The sequence below is a fragment of the Alosa sapidissima genome, chromosome 1 (assembly GCF_018492685.1).
Source record: "Alosa sapidissima isolate fAloSap1 chromosome 1, fAloSap1.pri, whole genome shotgun sequence".
Lineage (NCBI taxonomy): Eukaryota > Metazoa > Chordata > Actinopteri > Clupeiformes > Clupeidae > Alosa > Alosa sapidissima.
The window spans coordinates 31,312,663-31,333,168 of NC_055957.1; the positions used below are offsets into that span (position 1 = coordinate 31,312,663).

General features: G+C 48.1%; 1 protein-coding gene and 1 non-coding gene across 2 annotated transcripts; both read left to right on the plus strand.

Moving 5' to 3' along the window:
* The first annotated feature begins 1,826 nt into the window (after window positions 1–1,826).
* Window positions 1,827–19,320, plus strand: LOC121688628 (transcriptional repressor p66 alpha-like). Its single transcript, XM_042068379.1, is given in 13 exon segments — window positions 1,827–1,901; window positions 1,972–2,136; window positions 2,138–2,175; window positions 7,354–7,489; window positions 7,836–7,964; window positions 8,391–8,468; window positions 9,012–9,137; window positions 10,679–10,927; window positions 12,009–12,300; window positions 12,645–12,979; window positions 13,358–13,456; window positions 13,733–13,970; window positions 16,907–19,320. Coding segments are annotated over 13 exon segments (2,097 nt in total). The 3' UTR covers window positions 17,044–19,320.
* On the plus strand, window positions 7,609–7,690 carry LOC121682023. Its single transcript, XR_006022394.1, has one exon. It is a non-coding gene; the product is annotated as a small nucleolar RNA SNORD60 (small nucleolar RNA).
* Window positions 19,321–20,506: the final 1,186 nt, after the last annotated feature.

The following is a 20,506-nucleotide window of genomic DNA, read 5'->3' on the forward strand; positions in this document are numbered from 1 at the left end:
GTGTTTACACAACCCGTAAATATAGAAATAGGTGAAACAAAGACAGGTCTATGCAGCAGGAGAATATGAGGCCTGTGTGTGTGTGTATGCGCACACACTCACAAGACAGAAGTCTGACTGGACTGGGTTGTTGCTGATAATGCCCCCTTTCAATAGGTGAGATGACATGCCCTATGGCCAAACACTCATGTATTTGTGAATGTGACTGTGTGTGTTTAGGCCTCGGTTCCCTCTCCCTCCAGTGTTCACTGGGTTTCAAGCATACTTCTGTTTTGGAATTTTACCCCCCCGGCTCCTCTCTCTTGCATCTACGTGATCCACAGTTGTGGCACATGAAGGGTTAAAGCATGTTCTTAGTCTCTCTGTTCCCCTCTCTCTCGCACGCACGCACGCTCTCACTCTCCCTCTCCCTCCCTCTCTCACTCCCCTTTCTCACACTCTCACACACACACACACACTCTCCCCTCTCTCCCTCACTCACTCACTCACTCTCTTGCTCGCGCGCACACACTCTCTCGCTCACGCACACACACACTCTCTCGCTCGCTCGCTCGTGTGCACCCTCTCTCTCTCTCTCTCTCTGCCTCTCTCTCTCTCTCTCTTTCCTCTCTTTTCCTCTCTTTCCCTCACGCACACACTCTCTCTGTTTTCCACACACACACACACACACACACACACATACTGTCTCTCTTTGGCAGACTGGCTCAAACCGGTTCTGGGGAAAGTGCTTTGTGTTTCCCAGTGCATCCTGGGTAGGGTCATGTGTGTGTTGTGTGTGTGTGTGTGTGTGTGTGGCTCTGTGATGTCACTCTTATGGGAGAAGGGAGGGAGAAAGGAGAGAGAGAGAGAAAGTCCTTGAGTCAGCTATCTTTATCAGATGAGATGGCGGTGTGTGTGTGTGTGTGTGTGAGGAGAGAGAGAGAGAGAGTTGGTGTGAGAGTAAGTTTGGGGAGGCTTTGTAACCACCAGGTACTGCGACAGTACAGTCTGTGTGGTAGGTACACACACATATGTATGTGTGTGGTGTCCAGCACTGAAGAGGTTAAGGTAGTGTGTTGTCTTTTGAATGACTCTTCCTGTCTGGCCATGCAGTTTCTAAGCCCAGTCTGGGAGGCCGCAGGCCTCGGCTATTTCTGGGTGGCCTGGTCTGGGTGTGTATATGAACACACACACATCTGTGTGTGTGTGTGTGTATGGCCACACTTTGAATTTATCTACTCGTCATTTGTTTTGGTTCATGCTGAGCCATCTCTAACCATACTGAGTCTTACTGTGTTGTGTCTGTCTCTCTCTCTCTTTGTCTGTGTTGTGTCTGTCTGTTTGTCTTTGTGTGTAGTGTGTCTCTCCATGTTGTGTTAAAGACACATAGAGCTGTAAGGCCATGAACACACATGTATGTTAGGTAGCCATGTGGAAGTGTGACTGATGGACTAAGGCGGGCTAGATAAAACAGTTGTTTGAAGAGTAGGCCATGCATTGAAGAGGTAGTCCAGGGTATTGTGATGTTTGGTATTTTGGTGTTTGTTTATCTCTTGTTTGTTTACCCTTCCTTATTGTCTTCTTTCTGTCTACGTCTGACTCTCCACTTTCACTCCTCACCTTTACTCTCTTTCTCTACAAGACTACCTTCTAATACTCAGGACAACATTTGCCGAATAACAATAGACTGGAGTCTGGACACAAATAAATCTCTCTCTCTCTCATCTCTCTCTCTCTCTCTCTCTCTCTCTCTCTCTCTCTCTCTCTCTCTCTCTCTCTCTCTCACTCTCTCTCCTCTCTCTCTCTCTCTCTCTCTCTCTCTCTCTCTCTCAACTGGGGCAGCCGTCATGTCGGAGGACGCCGTGCGACAGACGCGCAGCCAGAAGAGGGCGCTAGAGAGGGACTCGCTCCCCCCCACCACCGTCACCCCCACCCGTCAGCGATCTCCCTGAGGCCGAGGCCAAGCGGGCACGCCTGGAGGACGCTGGTGAGTCGACGGGCCGTGATGAGAGGTCAGAGAAGGTTTCCCGACCTAAGGTGGAACCCACCACTACCACTGGGAGGACCACCATCTCCTCTTCTTCTTCCTCCTCCTCCTCCTCCACCCTGCTGAGCGGAGCAGAGGTGAAGGCCACCATTAAAGTGGAGGTGCAGACAGAGAGAGCAGCCCGTGGACATGAGCACCAGCACCAAGAGGTGAGGGGAACGGGTGGTGTGTGGGTGGGTGGGCTGGTGTGTGGATGTGTGTGGGGGCGGGGTTGGGTGTGTGTGTGTTTGGGGGGGGGGGGGGGTTGTATGTGTGTGTGGGTGGGTGTCAGAGCTAGTGAGCGGAGCTGAGCGGTGCGAATATCCCGCTCCTCGCTCAGGTGGCTGTTCACCTCGCGCCGCCTCCTCCGCTCAAATTCATGTCAGGCCGCTCCGCTCAATTTCGCTCCCCGCTCCACTTCAAAATCCTCCTGCTTCAGTGAAATCGCTCCACCATGCTCGCTCCAATTTAAAAGAGGGAGAAATAATCTACAAGCCGAATTGTCACCTTAGAAAACTTAAATCCCAAAGAACTAAAAGAAACCGCAATGTCACTTACAGTATAGAACATGTATTGTAAAAGAGCCTAATGCAACACCAGACAGTGCAACGACGAACAAGCTTGGCAACGTACACATAAGCCTAAAACTAAAGGGATCAGTGGGATTAATTGCCTAAATAATACAGGTTTAGCAAGTTTTACTTCAGCCTTACTTAAAGCATAGGTGATTCAAATTGCTCACGTTTTCCTTTGCTCTCTGTAGCACACTCATGTTTCCTCAAAATGTGTCTTAAATTCCAAAATAAATCTCACTGGAACAGTGTCACCACATAGTTGTTCTTGCTCTACATTGTTTGTATCTAGTTGTAGGAATAGTACGCTTGTAAGCCCTATGACTTTCAGTTTCCTTTCTAAAATATTTAGCGACTTCATCCCCAACGAACTCACTGTAACGTCGGCACACTGGACTATGTGCTACGGACTCTGGCACAATGCATTCTGGGATATGGGGGAGAACTGGGGGTTGTTTGTGTGTGTTAATGCCTTTATTTACTGTTTTAATGTCCGTGTTTTAGTGTAGCGTGTTACCCTTTTAGGTCTTCCTCGTGTGTGATCCTTTTTGTGTGGGGGGCTGCGTCCACCCCTGTATGTGTATGTGTAGTGTGTGTGTGTGTGTGTGTGTGTGTGTGCGCGTTTGACCTGCCTAGTGTGTGCTATTTTTGTGCCTGTGTCCCTGCCCCTGTTTCTGATTGCTAGCCACTGATAGCGGCTTCCTCACCTAGCTGCGGCTAACCCTAATCGTTACATACTATGGCAAGTGTCTTTGTTTTGAAATATAACGGTCTTGGTTTCATTTGAAGACATGAGATCTGGGTGGATTTGGGGCATGCCTCAGACTCGTGGTGTGAGCGGTGCCGGAGCGTAACAGAGCACGGGCAGCCGTTGATATACCGGGGGAGGCCGCCCACGTAAGTTCTGTATGTGGGAGACCCTCGGTCGGAGAGCACCTGAGAGTGGGGCAGTGGTTTGTTTTATTCATTAAAGGAGTCTCTGCTTTCCTGCTGTAGGCTGGTCCATGGTCATAAGTAACGTTACTTGTCAGTGGGAAAGGGAAGACTGACATACTGGTCAATGCTGGTTAGTACTCGTCAGTGGGAGAGCGAGTATCTGGTCTTTGGCTGGTCTCTGGTTATAAGAAAGCTGCTCAGTGGTCACATTTGTGAACTGGTCAGTTCTCTGGTCTGTGGTCACTTGTATGTGCTGTTCTGTTGTGAAATGTAGCAATGTTTGCTGGTCTGTGGTCATGTGTGTAAACTGGTGCTGTGTCAGCCTTTTGGGGGATCCTTCACTTTTTTACACACACACACACACACACACACACTATGATGACACAGGGAAAGTAGTTGTGGTGGCACCATTTTCTGCATCACCTGAACCCTACTTCACTCCACAAAATGAAGGCCATGTGTCACAAACCGGTTCTAGCCGGCTGTTACCATGGTTTCCACTTTGGAAGGAACTGTGAGGGATGGGGGGGTGGGGGGTGTCACATGATGACTGTGTGGGGAAAAAACACTTGGTCATGTGACCAGCTTCTTGTAGACTGATTAATACACAGGAAGTCTCAGTCTCTGTCTCCAACACTCGCACGTACACACACACACACACATACATACAAACGCATGCCCACAGTCAGACACACATGAGATGAGAATATATAAGCATACACAATGGAGCATTCACTCATGTGCGCTACGTAATCACCTGTCCAAATGAACTCACTGAAGCTCCACTAGGCCTTTACACATTCGGCCCAGAGAAAACAAGGAGAGCTACACCCACCCACACCCTTTCACTCACAGTCCCTATTGACATCCCAACTTTCATAGAAGAGGATGAGCTCCACCCTACTCTGCACATATGCACACTTGTTCAGTGAGACGCATTGAAGTGGGAGTATTTGGCAGTATGTGAGGCAGGTGTGTTGCCATGACTCCCTTCCTTTATGACTTACAGTTTATTGCAACTTTTTGTCCAATCAAGCGCATTCACGAGAGAAGACAAGTGAAGTACCGAGTGCGGTATCTCTCCACCGTACAAAACACACACACACACACACACACACACACACACACACACACACGCACACACACGCACACACACACCTCCTCGAAACTAACAAATCCCTGGGAACTTTATAGGAGGCCAGAGTCCTGTAGTTTTCGTCTCTGTGGTGGACCCCCCCACCCCCCCCCCCCCCCACCCCGGTTAGCATTGGGTTCGAGCAGCAGGCTGCGTGAGTGAACGCAGCCACAGCGATCTCCTGAAGCACAGCTTCAGCCAGCTTCCTCCCCTCACCTCGCCTCGCTTCGCTGTCACTTCCTGTCTTGCTGCTGAGGGTAGCAGGGCTTGCGCTCCCATGCTCCGTGTGTCTGCTGTGCCATGGCGGAAGTGGTGAGAGTGTGAGAACGGTGTGTGTGTGTTAGTGTGTGTGTCACATACAGTAAATGGTTGTGAAGCATGCCCCAGTAAGAGGTAGTGCAGTGTTGTTAATGGTCTTTTCTGAGGTCATTAATGTGGCTGGCTTCATTCAGCTCTATTTTGGCAGTAGAAGAAATGAACCTGTGTACACACACACACACACACACGCATACACATGGAGATGTGGGTTGGTGGCACACAAACACAATTAGCTGGTTGATCTGTGGCCCCGTTATGGCCCCGTAGCAGCAGTTTTTGTAAAAAATAGACTAACGATGATGTCATGACCACACTGCTTTCTGTTGCGCAGTAAAGAAATTACCATACAGTCAGAAGAATCGAGGAATTGTGGGTGGACAAGGAGGCAAACAATCAAGGGAGAAGCCCAAATACAGTCAATGACGGCATCGGAACACAATATTTCAGCAACATTTTGGTGGATTGGCACTGGCAGTACTTCGGAATGTGGCAAGTGAATTCATGTGAAGTAACATTTAGCCACGAACAACTAGGATATTTTAAGAAAAGTATATGTAGTTAAATAATGAAGTTGGGGTAACGAGGTATAACTATATTCACAAAAAAAAGTAATTATACAGGCAACTCCTATCAATTTCAATCGCGGTTAACAGTTTATTTACAGATCTACGCTTGATTCTGATTTCTCTCGGTGCAGCTACCAGAAGAGTTACACATTTCAGACAGGTTGCTCACATCCCCGTTACGTTGTGGCGGCCAAGTGTAATGTCCGCCAAAACATCAATTCATACTCCACATTCCATAAAAGATTGGGGCAGTACACCTCCAGAAAGTGAGTTGGTCTACCCTAGAGTAACAACCAAGACACGTGTATTGCAGTTTGGCTGGTGGTTATGTTGTCCGCATACCGCCTCCCATGGCCGAAACTGGTATTATGACACCTGTCGGGCTGTGGCTAGTAATTTAGCATGCTAATTCAGGTTGATGTCTCTGCAGCACTCTACCTTGTCATTTTTTTAATGACGTAGTCCCCCTTATTTCTTCTCATTCTTTTGATGTGTGTAGCTCATTTTTTGGATATTTTTACCTCAATTCTTACACATGGTACCTTTTTAACATCAAGAACATGAACCAGAAAGGTTCTGTGTTCTGAGGTTCGGTGGTGGATAAGGCCTATCATAGCCCTTTTCCTCCGACAGAGACCTGCTGGTTCTTGTTCCGTTCGAGAAGTAACATTTGAACCGTTTGGAGCATTTCAACCAAACAAAAACTGATTCAGAATGTGACACCTTGGTTCGGAGCTGGAACCAAAAAATGGTTTTGTTAATGTTTTTCCTGCAAACCTGAGTGGCTGTGTCCTTTTTACCAGATCGCTGTCATATTATCCTTCTGTGTATGCATTTCATTTACCGGTACTTCTGTTTATGCAGGCTCGTTCGCTACATAGCACCAAGGTTCAAAACATTCTGAACCGAACTGATTCAAGAATTCGTTATCTGTTGGTCGGAAAACGCCCTCAGTTAACCGTTCTGCGGTTCTAAGCACACAGTCATATCATGTCACTTGAAGTACAGTCTATGTGTGCCCTGCCCTGGGATCACGTCTCATCCTGTGTATATGACCCAAGTCCAGGAGGAACTCGAGTCAGACTTAACACTGGTGGCAAAAAGTCGAACTTAACATAAGAATCTTAATTTATGCACGCACGTGCGCACGCACACACACACACACACACACACACACACACACACACACACACACACACACACACACACACACACACACACACACACACACACACACACACACACACACACACACAATAACTATAAAGAAGTCGCCCAATAAACACACACACAGCCACAGCTGTAAAGAAGCCTAATCTATCCAGTTTATGTTTTTTCCACAATCTAAGCACTGCTTTCACCACCATCTTTACTTAGTCCACGATTAGTCTAGAACCCTAAAAGTGCATCTACACGATTTCCTCAGCATGGCAGTTGTTTTGTATGACTGACGGGCCCGTGGGCCAATGGGAGTGTGGTTGTGTGTAGGGGCGGGTGCCCGACTAGTCATGTGACTCCATGGTGGCCGAGCTGGGACTGTGTGATGGCGGGACAGATGGGGTGTATCGGTGCGCGGCGTTACACACTGCTTTTGTGCAGTCAAGCACACAGTGAATGATCATGCTGCTTAGGGTGACCTCTGGTGGACACGTGGTGTACTGCATGAGGTGGGATCAACTGAGGTGAAGGGACCTGAATCATTGCTCATGATTTTAAAGCTCCTCTAGCAGTTCATTGTGTATTATATAGTGTGTAACATCTGTTTATGAGGGTTTGTTTGTGCTTTTGTGTTTGTTGATGTGTGTTTTTTTCTTCCTCCAGTGAGATCAAAAAAGAGAATAGCCCACCCACACCTGAAGATGATGATGATGATGATGTCATTGTCCTGTCAGACAACGACTCCCCCAGCCCACAAATGAATGGCCACTTCAAAGAGTTGGACACAGACCTGCTGATGGTACACACACACACCAGTTGATTGTACACACACACACCAGCTGAGGACACACACACACACACACACACACACACACACACACACACACAGCCTGCTCTAAAACCGCTCCCATTCCCTTGTGCCATTGATGACTCTCTTTCTTTCTGACACCTCGTATGAGCTGCTGAGCAGCATTTGATTACGACTGTACGTCTGAGGCGCACTCACACATACACATTTTCATACCTGTTCAAATAGACACAATGTATTATTGGGTGTAGGCCTTACTCTGACTGTGTGTGTGTGTGTGCGTGGTTGCGCGTGTGCGTGCGTGCGTGCGTGTGCCTGTGTGTGTGTGTGTGTGCAGAAGAGCAGCCCAGAGGAGAGGGAGCGCATTATTAAGCAGCTGAAGCAGGAGCTGCGACTGGAGGAGGCCAAACTAGTGCTGCTCAAGAGACTCCGGCAGAGTCAGATGCAGAAGGACAGCCAGCCCAAGGTACACACACACACACACACACACCGCAAGAAGAAAAGCTTGCCCAAGGTACACACACACACACACACACGCACGCACACACACACACACACACACACACACACACACGAGAAGAACAGCTTGCCCAAGGTACACATAAACATGCAGGCTCGCAACATGAGAAGAACAGCTTGCCCAAGGTACACACACACACACACACACACACAGCATGAGAAGAAGAACAGCTTGCCCGAAGTACACACCTGGCAAGAGACTGAAAGTGTGTAGTCCTACACATTAAGACAGACAGAAGTAAAGGGTGAATGTAACCGTTCAAGAGATGGAGAGTGCAAATATACAATCTCTCTCTCTCTCTCTCTCTCTCTCTCTCTCGCTCTCTCACTCTCTCGCTCTCTCGCGCTCTCTCTCTCTCTCGCTCTCTCGCAGGCGGTGGGCTCTGGTGCTGTGGCTAACCCTCCACCGCTGGTGAGGGGCTCCTTCACTGCAGCCAAGGGCTCCCAGCAGGTGAGGCACATACTGATCCTGCCCACACACACTGGTCCTGCCCACACACACTGGTCCTGCCCACACACACTGGTCCTGCCCACACACACACTGATCCTGCCCACACACACACACTGATCCTGTCCACACACACACACTGGGCCTGTCCACACACACACACTGGTCCTGCCCACACACACACACACACACTGGTCCTGCCCACACACACACACACACTGGTCCTGCCCACACACACACACACACACTGGTCCTGCCCACACACACACACACTGGTCCTGCCCACACACACACACACACTGGTCCTGCCCACACACACACTGATCTACACACTGTGTGACCCAGCCTTTAGAACAGCTAAACCACTATCATATGTCTAACCCTATGCATCCCCTCATCACCACCTAACCCTATTCACCCCCTCATCACCTCATCATCATCACCACCTGACCCTACATCACCCCTCATCACCTGACCCTATTCACCTCCGCACCACATGTTTTCACTGCTGTTACTGTTGTTGTTTAGTAATGTTGTTGTTTACAGGTGTTGTCAGGGCGCAGCTCTGGCACAGTGATTCCGCCGCCCCTGGTCAGAGGAGGCCAGCAGGTGTCCAAACATGGCTCCCAGAACTCCCAGATCATCATGCCCCCTTTAGTGAGAGGAGCACCGGTGAGACACACACACACACACACACACACACACACACACACACACACACACACACACACACACACAAACTGTACACAAATGGTCCAGATCCATAATGGCAAAGTGAAGTTTTGTGTTCTGTTCATTTCAACTGTGGCACGATTGAGTATGTTGGGCAAAGTAAAACACACACTGTACAAAGTAAACCACACAACACACACTGTACAGAGTAAACCACACAACACACAACACACATTGAAAGATGAAAACACTCAAAGGGCCTTAACCTGCGGACCTTATACGGACCTATGTGTGAACGACATACACGCACATTACAGAATCTCTGTGTGGTTGTCGAGTGAGGGGTGGGTGCTTGTAGAGTTCACAAGAGGCGAGATATGATGCAGAATATTTGCGGCCACTGTCACAGCTGCTGTTTGTTTACAAAGTGTATGCATTATGTAGGCTAAAGAAGAAAAATCTATTGTGCGTAGGCTAATACTTGAAGTAGTCACGTAAGTGTGCATACTTGAAACTGACCTACAGTATTTGTATGTGTGCTACAAATAAACACATTTATCTGTTTTCAACGTTATGTAGCAGAATTACTTGGCTATGGAACCCCAAATCAGGTTTGCGTTGGAGAGGGCATGCACAAACTTTATGGTAGGCTACCAGCCAATTCAGTAGGCTAACTCAAGACTTCAAGGCCATCACATACAACGTTTTTAAACAACAAACAAAATAATAACATAACAGTGAAGTGGTTCATTTTTTCATGGTTTATTTTTCCAAAAGCATCCTCTCCCCATGTGTCTATTGCATTGCATTTGGAACAAAATTGGGTTTTCTTTGTTTTCATTTTCTCTAGGCATATTTATGCTCAACAAACATCAGGCTCAGCAGTGAGGTCATGAGAAGGCTATCAATGAACAGAAAACTGACCGTGTTGGCTAACAATTTAATAAATACTCCTGTTATTGTCATCAACAATGTCACTGTAGGCTACTGCCATTTCAGCGCCTTCTGCTTATGATGATTTGGTCTTGAATTCCTTTGGCCTTGCGATGCAGTTGTAGGCCTACATCAACGTGTCTCTTGCCGTTCCCTTCATGTGTTCTATCACAATGTCTGCCCTCATGGACAGTAGCTCCATGATGTCTGCATCTTTCCAGGTCGGAGATTTTCTGGACAGCACTATGCCACTCCATTATGACACTGGCATTTAAGTCAGATTTAACCACATGGACGCGCGAAAGAAATGTCACCGACACGCTCTCACTAGGTGTGAATTTTAACCGCATGTTCTACGCTTCGTTCAGACACAGCACATTTACATAATGTCTGGAGGAAATACTAGGGGGGGGGGGGCAGTAGAACAACCGGCTAAGTTCAGACTTCCATATGACCGTTTATGTCGTTCAGATATACGGCCCCACCGTTTAACATCCGCAGAACCTCCGGTCTTACACGTACAGTATGTCTGAAAGCCCTATCAGTCACTTGTTGTGATTTCTGTTTTAAATCTTAACCCCCCCCCCCCCCCCCCCCCCCCCCTCCAGCCCATCTCGGTGTCGCCCCAGCAGCTGCAGTCTCTGCGTCAGCACCATCAGCACCACCACCATCAGCACCAGCACCATCAGCACCAGCAGCACTCGGGCTCCGTGTCGAGCTCTGGGCCGCCGCCCCTCATGCTGGCGCCACGCGCCTCCGTGCCCTCAGGGGCCCAGAGCCACAAGCTGCTGCAGTCCGGCGGCCTCATCCGCGTCGCCAACGTGCCCACCACCAGCCTGCTCGTCAACATCTCACAGGTCGGCACACACACAAACACGGGCACTCACACACACACAGGCACACTCACAAACACACACTAGGGGTGGGTGTTATGGACAAAAATATCAACATTTTTGGTGATTTTTGATGATTTCAACCAAATCAACCAATGCATTGTCATTGTCAACCATGCATTGTCATTGCATTGGCTAACCAGTAGGCCACGGCTGCCCCAGAAATCCTATAAAGATGCTAATGGTTAGCATATTCAATTAAAGTAGATATTTAGAGCGAACTTCAGTCCATTATCAAAGGTTCACATAAGAAAAGTTCTTTGTTTACAACTGATGACTAAAATACTGAAAGACAAACGTTTTCTCTCCATAAAATACCGTGTAGGAAAAAATGTAACTATTTAGCTAATCAGTGCCACTTGAACTAAGTAGTTGCATGAAATAAACATTAGGCTACTATTGCCTACGTGTGTCTGATCATGTGACTTGCTCTGCTGCAGCCAGCGGCTTCTCCTGCGTCTGCTGCATGCACCTCCTGATTTAGTGATTGGCGGTTTAAACATGTGCAGATTGGCATTATTGAGTATTTAAATTACTTTGGTAAAAAAAACCTCAATCACGCATTGAAGCCTCATACAACCACAATATTATATCGCCCACCCCTAACACACACGCACAAACATGCACGCTGACACACATTTACACTCTCACACACACGTATACACACACACAGACACACGCTCGTACCCACACACACAAGCATGCTCACACATATTCACACACACACATATTCACACACTCGCACACACACGTACACATGGGCACTCACACACGGGGACTTACACAGGCACACTCACACGTAAACACATGGACAGTACATACACACACACATGAGTACCGCACACGGCAAACAAACACGGCACTCACACGCGCATGCTCACACATATTCAAACATGCTCACACACGGGTACTCACCCACACACATACACACATGTATACACACGCAAGTTTATATTCAGTAGCTCCCTTTAAATGGTGATGTGTGTCTTTCCATGAAAATAACAGAGTAACAAAAAGTAACAAAACATTGTCTCTTCGTGTGTTGTTATGGAAACCCCAGTCCAGCCCAACCAACATGAAATCGTCGATGACCTCGCAATCGGCGGGGGTCGGCGTGGGTGGCATCGCCGGGGGCAACCAGGCAGACTCTCCGGCGAGTCGGCAGGCGGCGGCTAAGCTAGCGCTGCGTAAGCAGCTGGAGAAGACACTGCTGGAGATCCCGCCTCCCAAACCGCCCGCTCCTGAGCTCAACTTCCTGCCCTCGGCCGCCAACAACGAGTTCATCTACCTGGTGGGCCTGGAGGAGGTGGTGCAGAACCTGCTGGACTTGGGAAGAGGTACAGGCACGCACGCAAACACATACAAACACACCTGGGAAGAGGTGTGTGTATATACACACACCACACCGGGACCTGGGGCAAGGTACACACACACACACACACACACACACACACACACACACACACACACACACACACACACACACACACACACACAGGCAGACAGTTAAGTGGGGTTAGCAAAGACAAAAAAAAATCATGAAGTGTAAAAAGGGATTAAAATTATTATATTTAGATGTCTCAATCTGTTTAAAGTGAATGTATGAAGATATGTGTGCAAGAGAGTGAATGAATGAATGAATAAATAATTGTTTTGTGCCTTCTTATTGGTCTCCTCACAGCCAAGCAGGGGCTGCCGGTCGCCTCGGCAACCCAGTCGACGCACGAGCCATTCACCTGCGTCCAGTGCCAAACCGACTTCACCTGCCGCTGGCGCCGAGACAAGGGAGTGGTCCTGTGCGAGCAGTGTATGTCGTCAAATCAGAAGAAGGTGCTGAAGGCGGAGCACACCAGCCGTCTGAAGGCGGCGTTCGTCAAGGCCCTGCAGCAGGAGCAGGAGATGGAGCAGCGCATCCTGCAGCAGACGGCCGCCGCCGCCTCTTCATCACCACAGACCTCCTCCTCATCCTCCTCATCCACCTCCAGCGCCATGCACGTGGTCAAGGCAGAGCATCTGGTAAGACTGAAACATGCTGTAAGAGCAATCTGTGCACATGTTGCATTTATATTCAAAAAAAGATTGAAAGGAGATCAGTAGATAACACACATTTTATTCATATAGATTTATTTGATTGCATGCACAGACCTGGTTCAGTCCAGGTGTCTAACGGCCCACACTCACAATGCTCCGTTGTATGTTAAGACTTTTCTCATTCACTTTCTATGGGATAACGTCATGTGTGTGAGTGTGTTAAAGGCCTGGTGGAGTGTGTGTGTGTGCTGGAGGTCTGGTGGAGTGTGAGTGTGTGCTAGAGGACCAGTTGTGTTGTGAGTGTGTTGGAGGTCTGTCTCACTGGTGTCCTGTCTCTCTGGTGTCCTGTCCCTCTGCCCTCAGGTGGCCCAGCAGCTGAAGCAGCGCTCGTCTCTTCAGCAACACCACCACATCAGCAGGGCCAGCCCCAACATCGCCCGTCACCATGGCAACATCAAACAGGTGAGACAGGTGAGAGAGAGAGTGTGTGTGTGTGTGTGTGTTTGTTTGTGAGAAACTAGGTAAGTCTTTTATTTATATAACACATTTTTATGCTCAGAGTGCAACCCAAAGCACTCACTGACAAGCATTTAGAGCAGGAAGCCGTGTGCGTGTGTGTGTGTTGTTGTGCCAGACAGGAAATGAATCAAAGAGCTAACTGGAAGTGTTATTAATCTCTCTCCCTCCATCTCTCTCTTTTCTCTCTCTATCTCTCGCTCTCCCCTTCCCCTCTTATAGTCTCCAGGCTCTGGCCAGCTGTCCCGTGGCAGTGTGCAGTCGTCGGGCGTGGGGGTGCGCGGCCTGAGCCACTCCTTCTCGTCCTCATCTCAGCTGCAGAGCGCGGTGGCCGCCGCCGCCCTGGTGGCCCGGCCAGGTAAGAGCGCCGCCTCCGCCGGGGGGCGCAGGCACAGTAGCCACGGCAACAACGCCGCTGCCGCCGCCGCTGTGTGGAGGAAGCCCAGCAGCGTCAGCTCAGGTAGACCATGGCCCTGCCCACTCGCCCACCACCACTACCCAGAAGCCCCTCTTACCCACCCCCCAAAAATGACCACTGAATGATTGACGGGCAGTGAGGGCCCCTCCCTCTGAATGTGTGTCCTGCTGTACGCTCCTCTCCAGCTGTCCTGGCCTCCCCTCTCCTCACCTTCTCTATGCAGTCTCTGCTAGCGCCCCCTTCAGTTCTGCCCTTCCTCTGCCTCAGTCATTTTCTACACATTCAGTTTTGTCACTGTAATCTTCATCGCTGGTCCTCTTTTGTGTTTTCCTTTTTTTGTTTTTCCTGCTTGTTCTTCATGTCTTTTAAATTCACATTTTTCATGCCCCGATCCTCTGCCTTTTAATCTTTCATATTTCAGTTTTGTTTGTTTGTTTGTTTGTTTGTTTGTTTGTTTGTTTGTTTTGGTCAGTGAAGTATGTTTCTCTCTTGCCCTCTACTGACGGACTGTAGAGGGTTGTTTTGTGGTCCGTGTAGCAGAAGAGCATGTGGCTCTGATCACGGTCCCCTGAGGACCCTCCAGCTCCTCATCTCTAGCGCCCTCTAGTGGCAATTCACCTCTACAGCCAGTGCTTTTAATCTCCAGGTTTGCCCTTCACTGAACAGAGGGACCTTGGGGCTGTTATAATCTCAGCTGTCTGGCTTTGGGCTCTCTCTCTCTTTCTTTGATGCCCCGGCCTGGTGGTTATGGAGGTGGGTTCGCCTCTCTGATTGGCCCCTGTGTGGAGGCCGGTGGGCCTCTCTGATTGGCCCCTGTGTGGAGGCGGCCCTATAGGCTCCGCTCTGTTGTTTCAGTCTCTGAAGTGGTGGTGGGCTTCCGGTGTACTACAGGCCACAAGAGCTGTATGTCCCCTCTCAACTCCCCGCAAATGATCCAGGCAGAGATCTAACACACTCACACAGACTCACACTCACACAGACACACACACACACACTCACAGACCCAAAGTGCCCTCACCTTCAGCCAATGCGCAAGATTGAGAATGGTATAAAACCTGATTTGTCAAAATGGCGTGAATCAAAGTCAGAAGAATCCAAATCGAGGGCTGGAAAAATCAAAGCCTGGGAGTCACAATCATTCACGTGACTGGGTCAATGCTTTCCCTTCCTCTGACTAGTGCTGGGCTCGTTCATGCTGCTGCCCCTTCCTCCCTCCTGGGGAGCGGCCCGCTCGAATGGACAGGTCCGATTCCACCACAGTCCAGATCCGGTTCCACCATGGGCCAGATCCGGTTCCATTGCTGGCCAGATCCGACCCTGAGCTGGCTGCTCCTCATCCTCCTCTTGCATGAGAAACGGTGTCTCTCTGGAATGCTGCTGAAACATGCGGCTGAAATTGGTGCAGTCTCTGCTGTGTGTGTGTGTGTGTGTGTGTGTGTGTGTGTGCGTATGTGTGTCGGTCTATCTGTGTGTTTGTCTGTCTGTCTCTGTGTCAGGGTTTCCGTTGTCCGGGAAAAAAAGATAATTGTCCGACAAAATTAAATCTCTCCGGTCAAATTGTCCGATTGAAATTGGCTAATAATCCCGTCCCCCTAACGCAATCTGAATTTGAGAATAAGCCTTAAAATGTAAGCCTATATTAAAGCAATACGTCCTCTGGCTATGTTTTAAATGTACCGTTTGAAAGCTATTAAACAACACACATAGCCTATGCTGCATTTCAAATAGGAAGCGCACGCTTAAAACGTCCATGTTAAACAACGAACAAATGAGTGAGGCGGTTCAAACATGGCCAGGCCCAGGCAGACTAGCCTTAAAAGTTTTTTCAGAGGCCAGACGCGATGGACTATGATAAATTGGTAACGTCTGAAGCCTCAGATGTCCGGTCAACTCCACCACCACCAGATAAAAAGCAGAAGTGTCGGGCGTGTCTGTCGGAATCATGACGTGTACGTTGGAAGTGGAGTTGCGGGGTTGCGGCCGGTCCAAGACAGCCATTCTCCGTGTACACTGGACATGCAAATGTGTTCTGTACCCAAAGCATACAGTAGGCCTATGCTTTCTCTGTCTATGATATGCAGGGTTAGGGCCTCCTCGACGAGGAGATTGCTGGTCCGCGGATAATTTTCGGCACAATTAAACGGCGTCATTGAACCGCGGACCAAAAGAAAAAGAAACTAAACATTTCCCAGAATAGGAAACATTTCTTAATTTATCGTTATCAAATAAAGAGGCATAGCCTTAGGGGGTAGTGGTGTGAGCGCTCATTCTTGTGTGTGCGCATCTGTGCAAGTTAAACAGTGGAACCACTGGAGATAACGTGGGTAGCAGCAACGTAGCCTTTTTAAAACAATGAACGAAGCGGACTCTTGCTGTCCATGAAAACATATATACTGGCTAGATCTTGTTAGGCATGTTTACGTAAGTTAGGCTAATGAACATGTTGCATTCTATTCAGCCTGATTATGTCATTCTTTAAGCTACATAGCCTGTCTCCAGTTTTCCTCAACTTGACTAATTAAGAAGCGATAATAGGATATTTGACCGCCATATCATCAAAATGTCCGGAAAACGAAACCATTTTTTTCTAGCGGAAACTCTGCTCTGTGTGTGTGAGTATCTCTGTATGTCTCTGTGTGTTGGAGCATGCATGCATGGTTTTGATTGATTTAGGCCATAGATGTTTCTAAAATGCATTGTGTGCACTGCTTTAATCCTCAGGATTAGACTGTTGTAACTGAATGTAACTGTGCCTGAAGGACTGGATGTGATCGTTCAGACAAATTTACTGACTGACCTCACAGGGTCAGAGGTCGTGTTAGGAATATACCTGTGTGCTGTGTTGAGTGGCATCCCATAATGAAACAGCTGAATTAAATCGCTCCTTCCAAATGTCAATGACCTTGTTTTGTGTGTGTGTGCTTGTGTGTTTTTGCATGCGTGTGTGTGTGTGTGTGTGTGTGTGTGTGTGTGTTCAGGTGTTACCATGGCCTACGTGAACCCCAGCCTGTCGGTCCACAAGACCTCGTCGTCGTCCGTGGAGCGGCAGAGAGAGTACCTGCTGGACATGCTCCCGTCCAGATCGCTGTCTCAGACCGCCAACACCTGGAAATAATCATCATCATCTTCATCTTCATCATTGTCCCCCCCCCCCCCCCGCTGCACACACCCCCTCCAGCTCCACTTGCCACACCGCACCTGAAAATGATGTCATGGTTTGGTCTCCTCAAGCGGAGTATTTTTACTGAGCAGTCCTCCACCGCTATCCCACAAGCCCTAGCCCTTGCCCTTGCAGATGTTGGAGGCAGCTCTGAGCCAGAGTTGGTGATTGGATGCGGAGGCTCCAGCTTTATTTGTTGGCCCCGCCTTTTGCACTTGCTTTCAGACTCCGCTTGTGTAACCCTGTAGTGGGAGGAGCTACATGGTGAAGGGGCAGGGCATTGCTGCAGTTCCACCCACATTGTTTGTTGTCTTGTTTTTACTTTTTTAGAGTGGCAGTTTTCATTGGTTATTATGGTCCTTCCCTCACCTTGGGGTGGTATTAATATTATTATTGTTATGTTTTTTTTTCTACTGGAATAAAATGAAATAATGGTAAAAAAAAAAAATACAATTACAAAAAGATCAAGGAAAAGTATGAAAAAAGAAGTTAAAATGGGGAAAAAATAAATATTAAATAAAAACATACAAATAAGTGATTAAATAAAAGACTGTGTAAAGGGCTTCCACAACACCTGGTCACATATGACCTTCAGTGAGAGAGCGCGTGTGTGTGGGTCGATCCTGCTATGATCCTTGTTTTTGTTGCCCATACATAACAAACTGAATTATGACAATAGCCCGTTGTGGACTTTTTGGAATTTTATAAAACCCCACCCCCGCCCCTACTTACTGGCTTGGACACCTATCAGTCATGATGACGGGACTGCCCTCTCCAATCTCTCTGTCGGATTGTGGCTTCCCACCTAAAACAAACGGAACATGAGGACAACAGAAAAAGGGATATGGAGATGGGAGTACGTCTTCCACCGGCCGCGTAGCAACTGGTGAGCGTGACCAGAGCACTGCTGGTGGGAGGGGCTTCAGCACTGCTGGTGATTGCATCTGTGACCGTAACTTGCTTTGCTTTGTGGTCAACATTTTTTTTTCCGATCACTGGACTGTTCATAAAGAAAAAAAAAAGTCTTAAGAGTTTTTAAGATGCTGATATAAGACGCTTGAGCAACTGTTAGACCCTTGTCACGTCATGAGACCCCCTACAAGCCTGTTGTGCTTCTTGGTTTTTTATTTTTCATGTGTGTTTCTGTTTGTCCCCCAACCCTTTTTAGCATCTCTTTTTAGACTCTGGTGGGCAACACTGTCTCCGTTGAGAGGTTCTGTGCTCACCGGAGTCCACTGGACTCAGACTGGTCCCGCTCTCCACACATTAGACGGACAGCAGCTGGTCAGTCGTACCACGTGGATCTGTACGTCACGCAAGGATCAACAAGGTGTCAAAGTGCACCAGAACTGACTCTCAGTCCACCCTGTAGATACCCCATACCCCCCCCCCCCCCCCAGCTTAAAGAGTGGGGGGGGGGGGAGCTATGTTTATATTGTTATACTTATTTGAGTTATTGCTTAGGATTATTTTGTTTTTGTTTTGTTTTTGTTTGTTTGAGTTAAGGGCCATCTCTGCCATATTTATTTTGGAGTTCTAATTTGTGATGTGGAGATATTGGGCAAATATATATATATTTTTTCTGTCATTGCTTTCCTTTTGTCAGCTGCCAGGACAAGAAGTGGAGGGGAGGGGTTCTGATCTCCTCTGAAGTCTGAGAATATCTCCATAACACGCTACCCCACCTCACCTCGCCCCACACCACACAACCCCAACTCACCTTTCCCCGCACCACCCCACCTCACCTCGCCCCACACCACACAACCCCAACTCACCTTTCCCCGCACCACCCAACCCCACCCCACCTTACCCCGCACCACCCAACCCCACCTCGACTGGCTGCAGGCCAGGCTGTGTTCTGGTCTGTCTCTGGCCCCTAGCAGTGGTGGTGGTCCTCGGATCTTTTCTGCGGTTTTGGAGCTGTTCTCTGTGGAGGTGTTTGTGACTGGAGAAGGGGTCTCTGTTCCACCTCGACTAACTGTTAGTGTTGGTGATAAACTGTTGATCATGTTCTCTGTAGTCGCAGAGATTAAGTGTTGAGATTGAGGATATCTCGCTTGTGATCACCGGGTTGTCTGATTGGCTGTACTGGGAGCACATGTCCACTGTGAGCTTTCTGATTGGCTGGACAGGGACCACATGTCCACGTTTACCACCCAGTCAGTCACAAACATTGGCTCCTCAGCTGACACAACTCTCTAACTTTGCCCTTTCCCTTAATACACACACACACACACACACACACACACACACACACACACACACACACACACACACCAATCCCTACTGCACAAAACAGTGTTGCAAGGTTATTCATGTTTAAATCTGTTGTTCTGTCTAATCATGTCTCGTTGTACATTTGGCTATCTATCTAAATCCCTTTTGTGGCTTTCCTACAGCCATGTTGTGTCTGACATAGACCTCTTAAGTTTGCCTATAAAAAGGACCCAAAGCTACCATCTTTGCCCAGATACCTGGTACCCGGATCCCCTTATATTGGCAAAGATGGCAGATTTTGGGTCCTTTTGTGGGTGAACTTCAGAGGTCTATTGAGGAATTCAAGTCTCCACAACGAATCATAGCGCCTTTATGACAGGCTTCAGCCAATCAGAGAGTGAGGAATACACTGTCCTGGCTGCTGCTGTCCAAAGATGTCACACCATTCCGTCGCCCTGGGTTACAGGCGCTGTTTTCTAAGTAGCATAACCGAAAGGCACCCTGGCCTTCTTTTCTGCTGATGTAATAAATCAATGTTTCAATTTGTTTCTCTTTTTTTTTGGTTTGTTGGCTTTTTTTTCTTTCTCTCTGGTTCTATTAAAAAAGTGATAATAAAAAATAATTTTAACCCTTTCATTTTGTGTCTCTGGTCTGTCTTGCTTCAGACTATATGCCACTTGTTTTCTGAATACAATTGTTTCCCCTCAATACTCCTGTCCCTCATGAAAATATGAAGTATGAATCTTGACCAAGATTTTGTTCACTAACGAATGGGTCAGTCATGCTTGATAGGAGTCTGGTAGAAGCAGAGACTTTCTAATGAGACACAGCACTCAAAAAATCCTGCATAGAAATGCATGGGGTTAGTTTGTCAATACATCAATCAACCTAAACATGGCAGTTGTCTACATATCCCGCCCCTTCCGCGGCAAAAATGTTGACATGTGAATACATCGTGCCAATCATGTGTTGTGATCTCACTGCTGGAGCAAGGTGGGTGTCGCGAAGCCTTGCGCACGCGCATTTTTGCCTTAATAGATGCCCGATAAGTGCCCAAAAACAATATGGCCACTGAGTAGAGGAACTTGCCTAAAAAGACTGGTAGAAATGACTGGTTGCCTCATATTAATGTTTCAAGATCTACATCTAGTCATTTAGTCATAATATCAGTTATTAAAGTCCCTAGACATATCCAGCTACT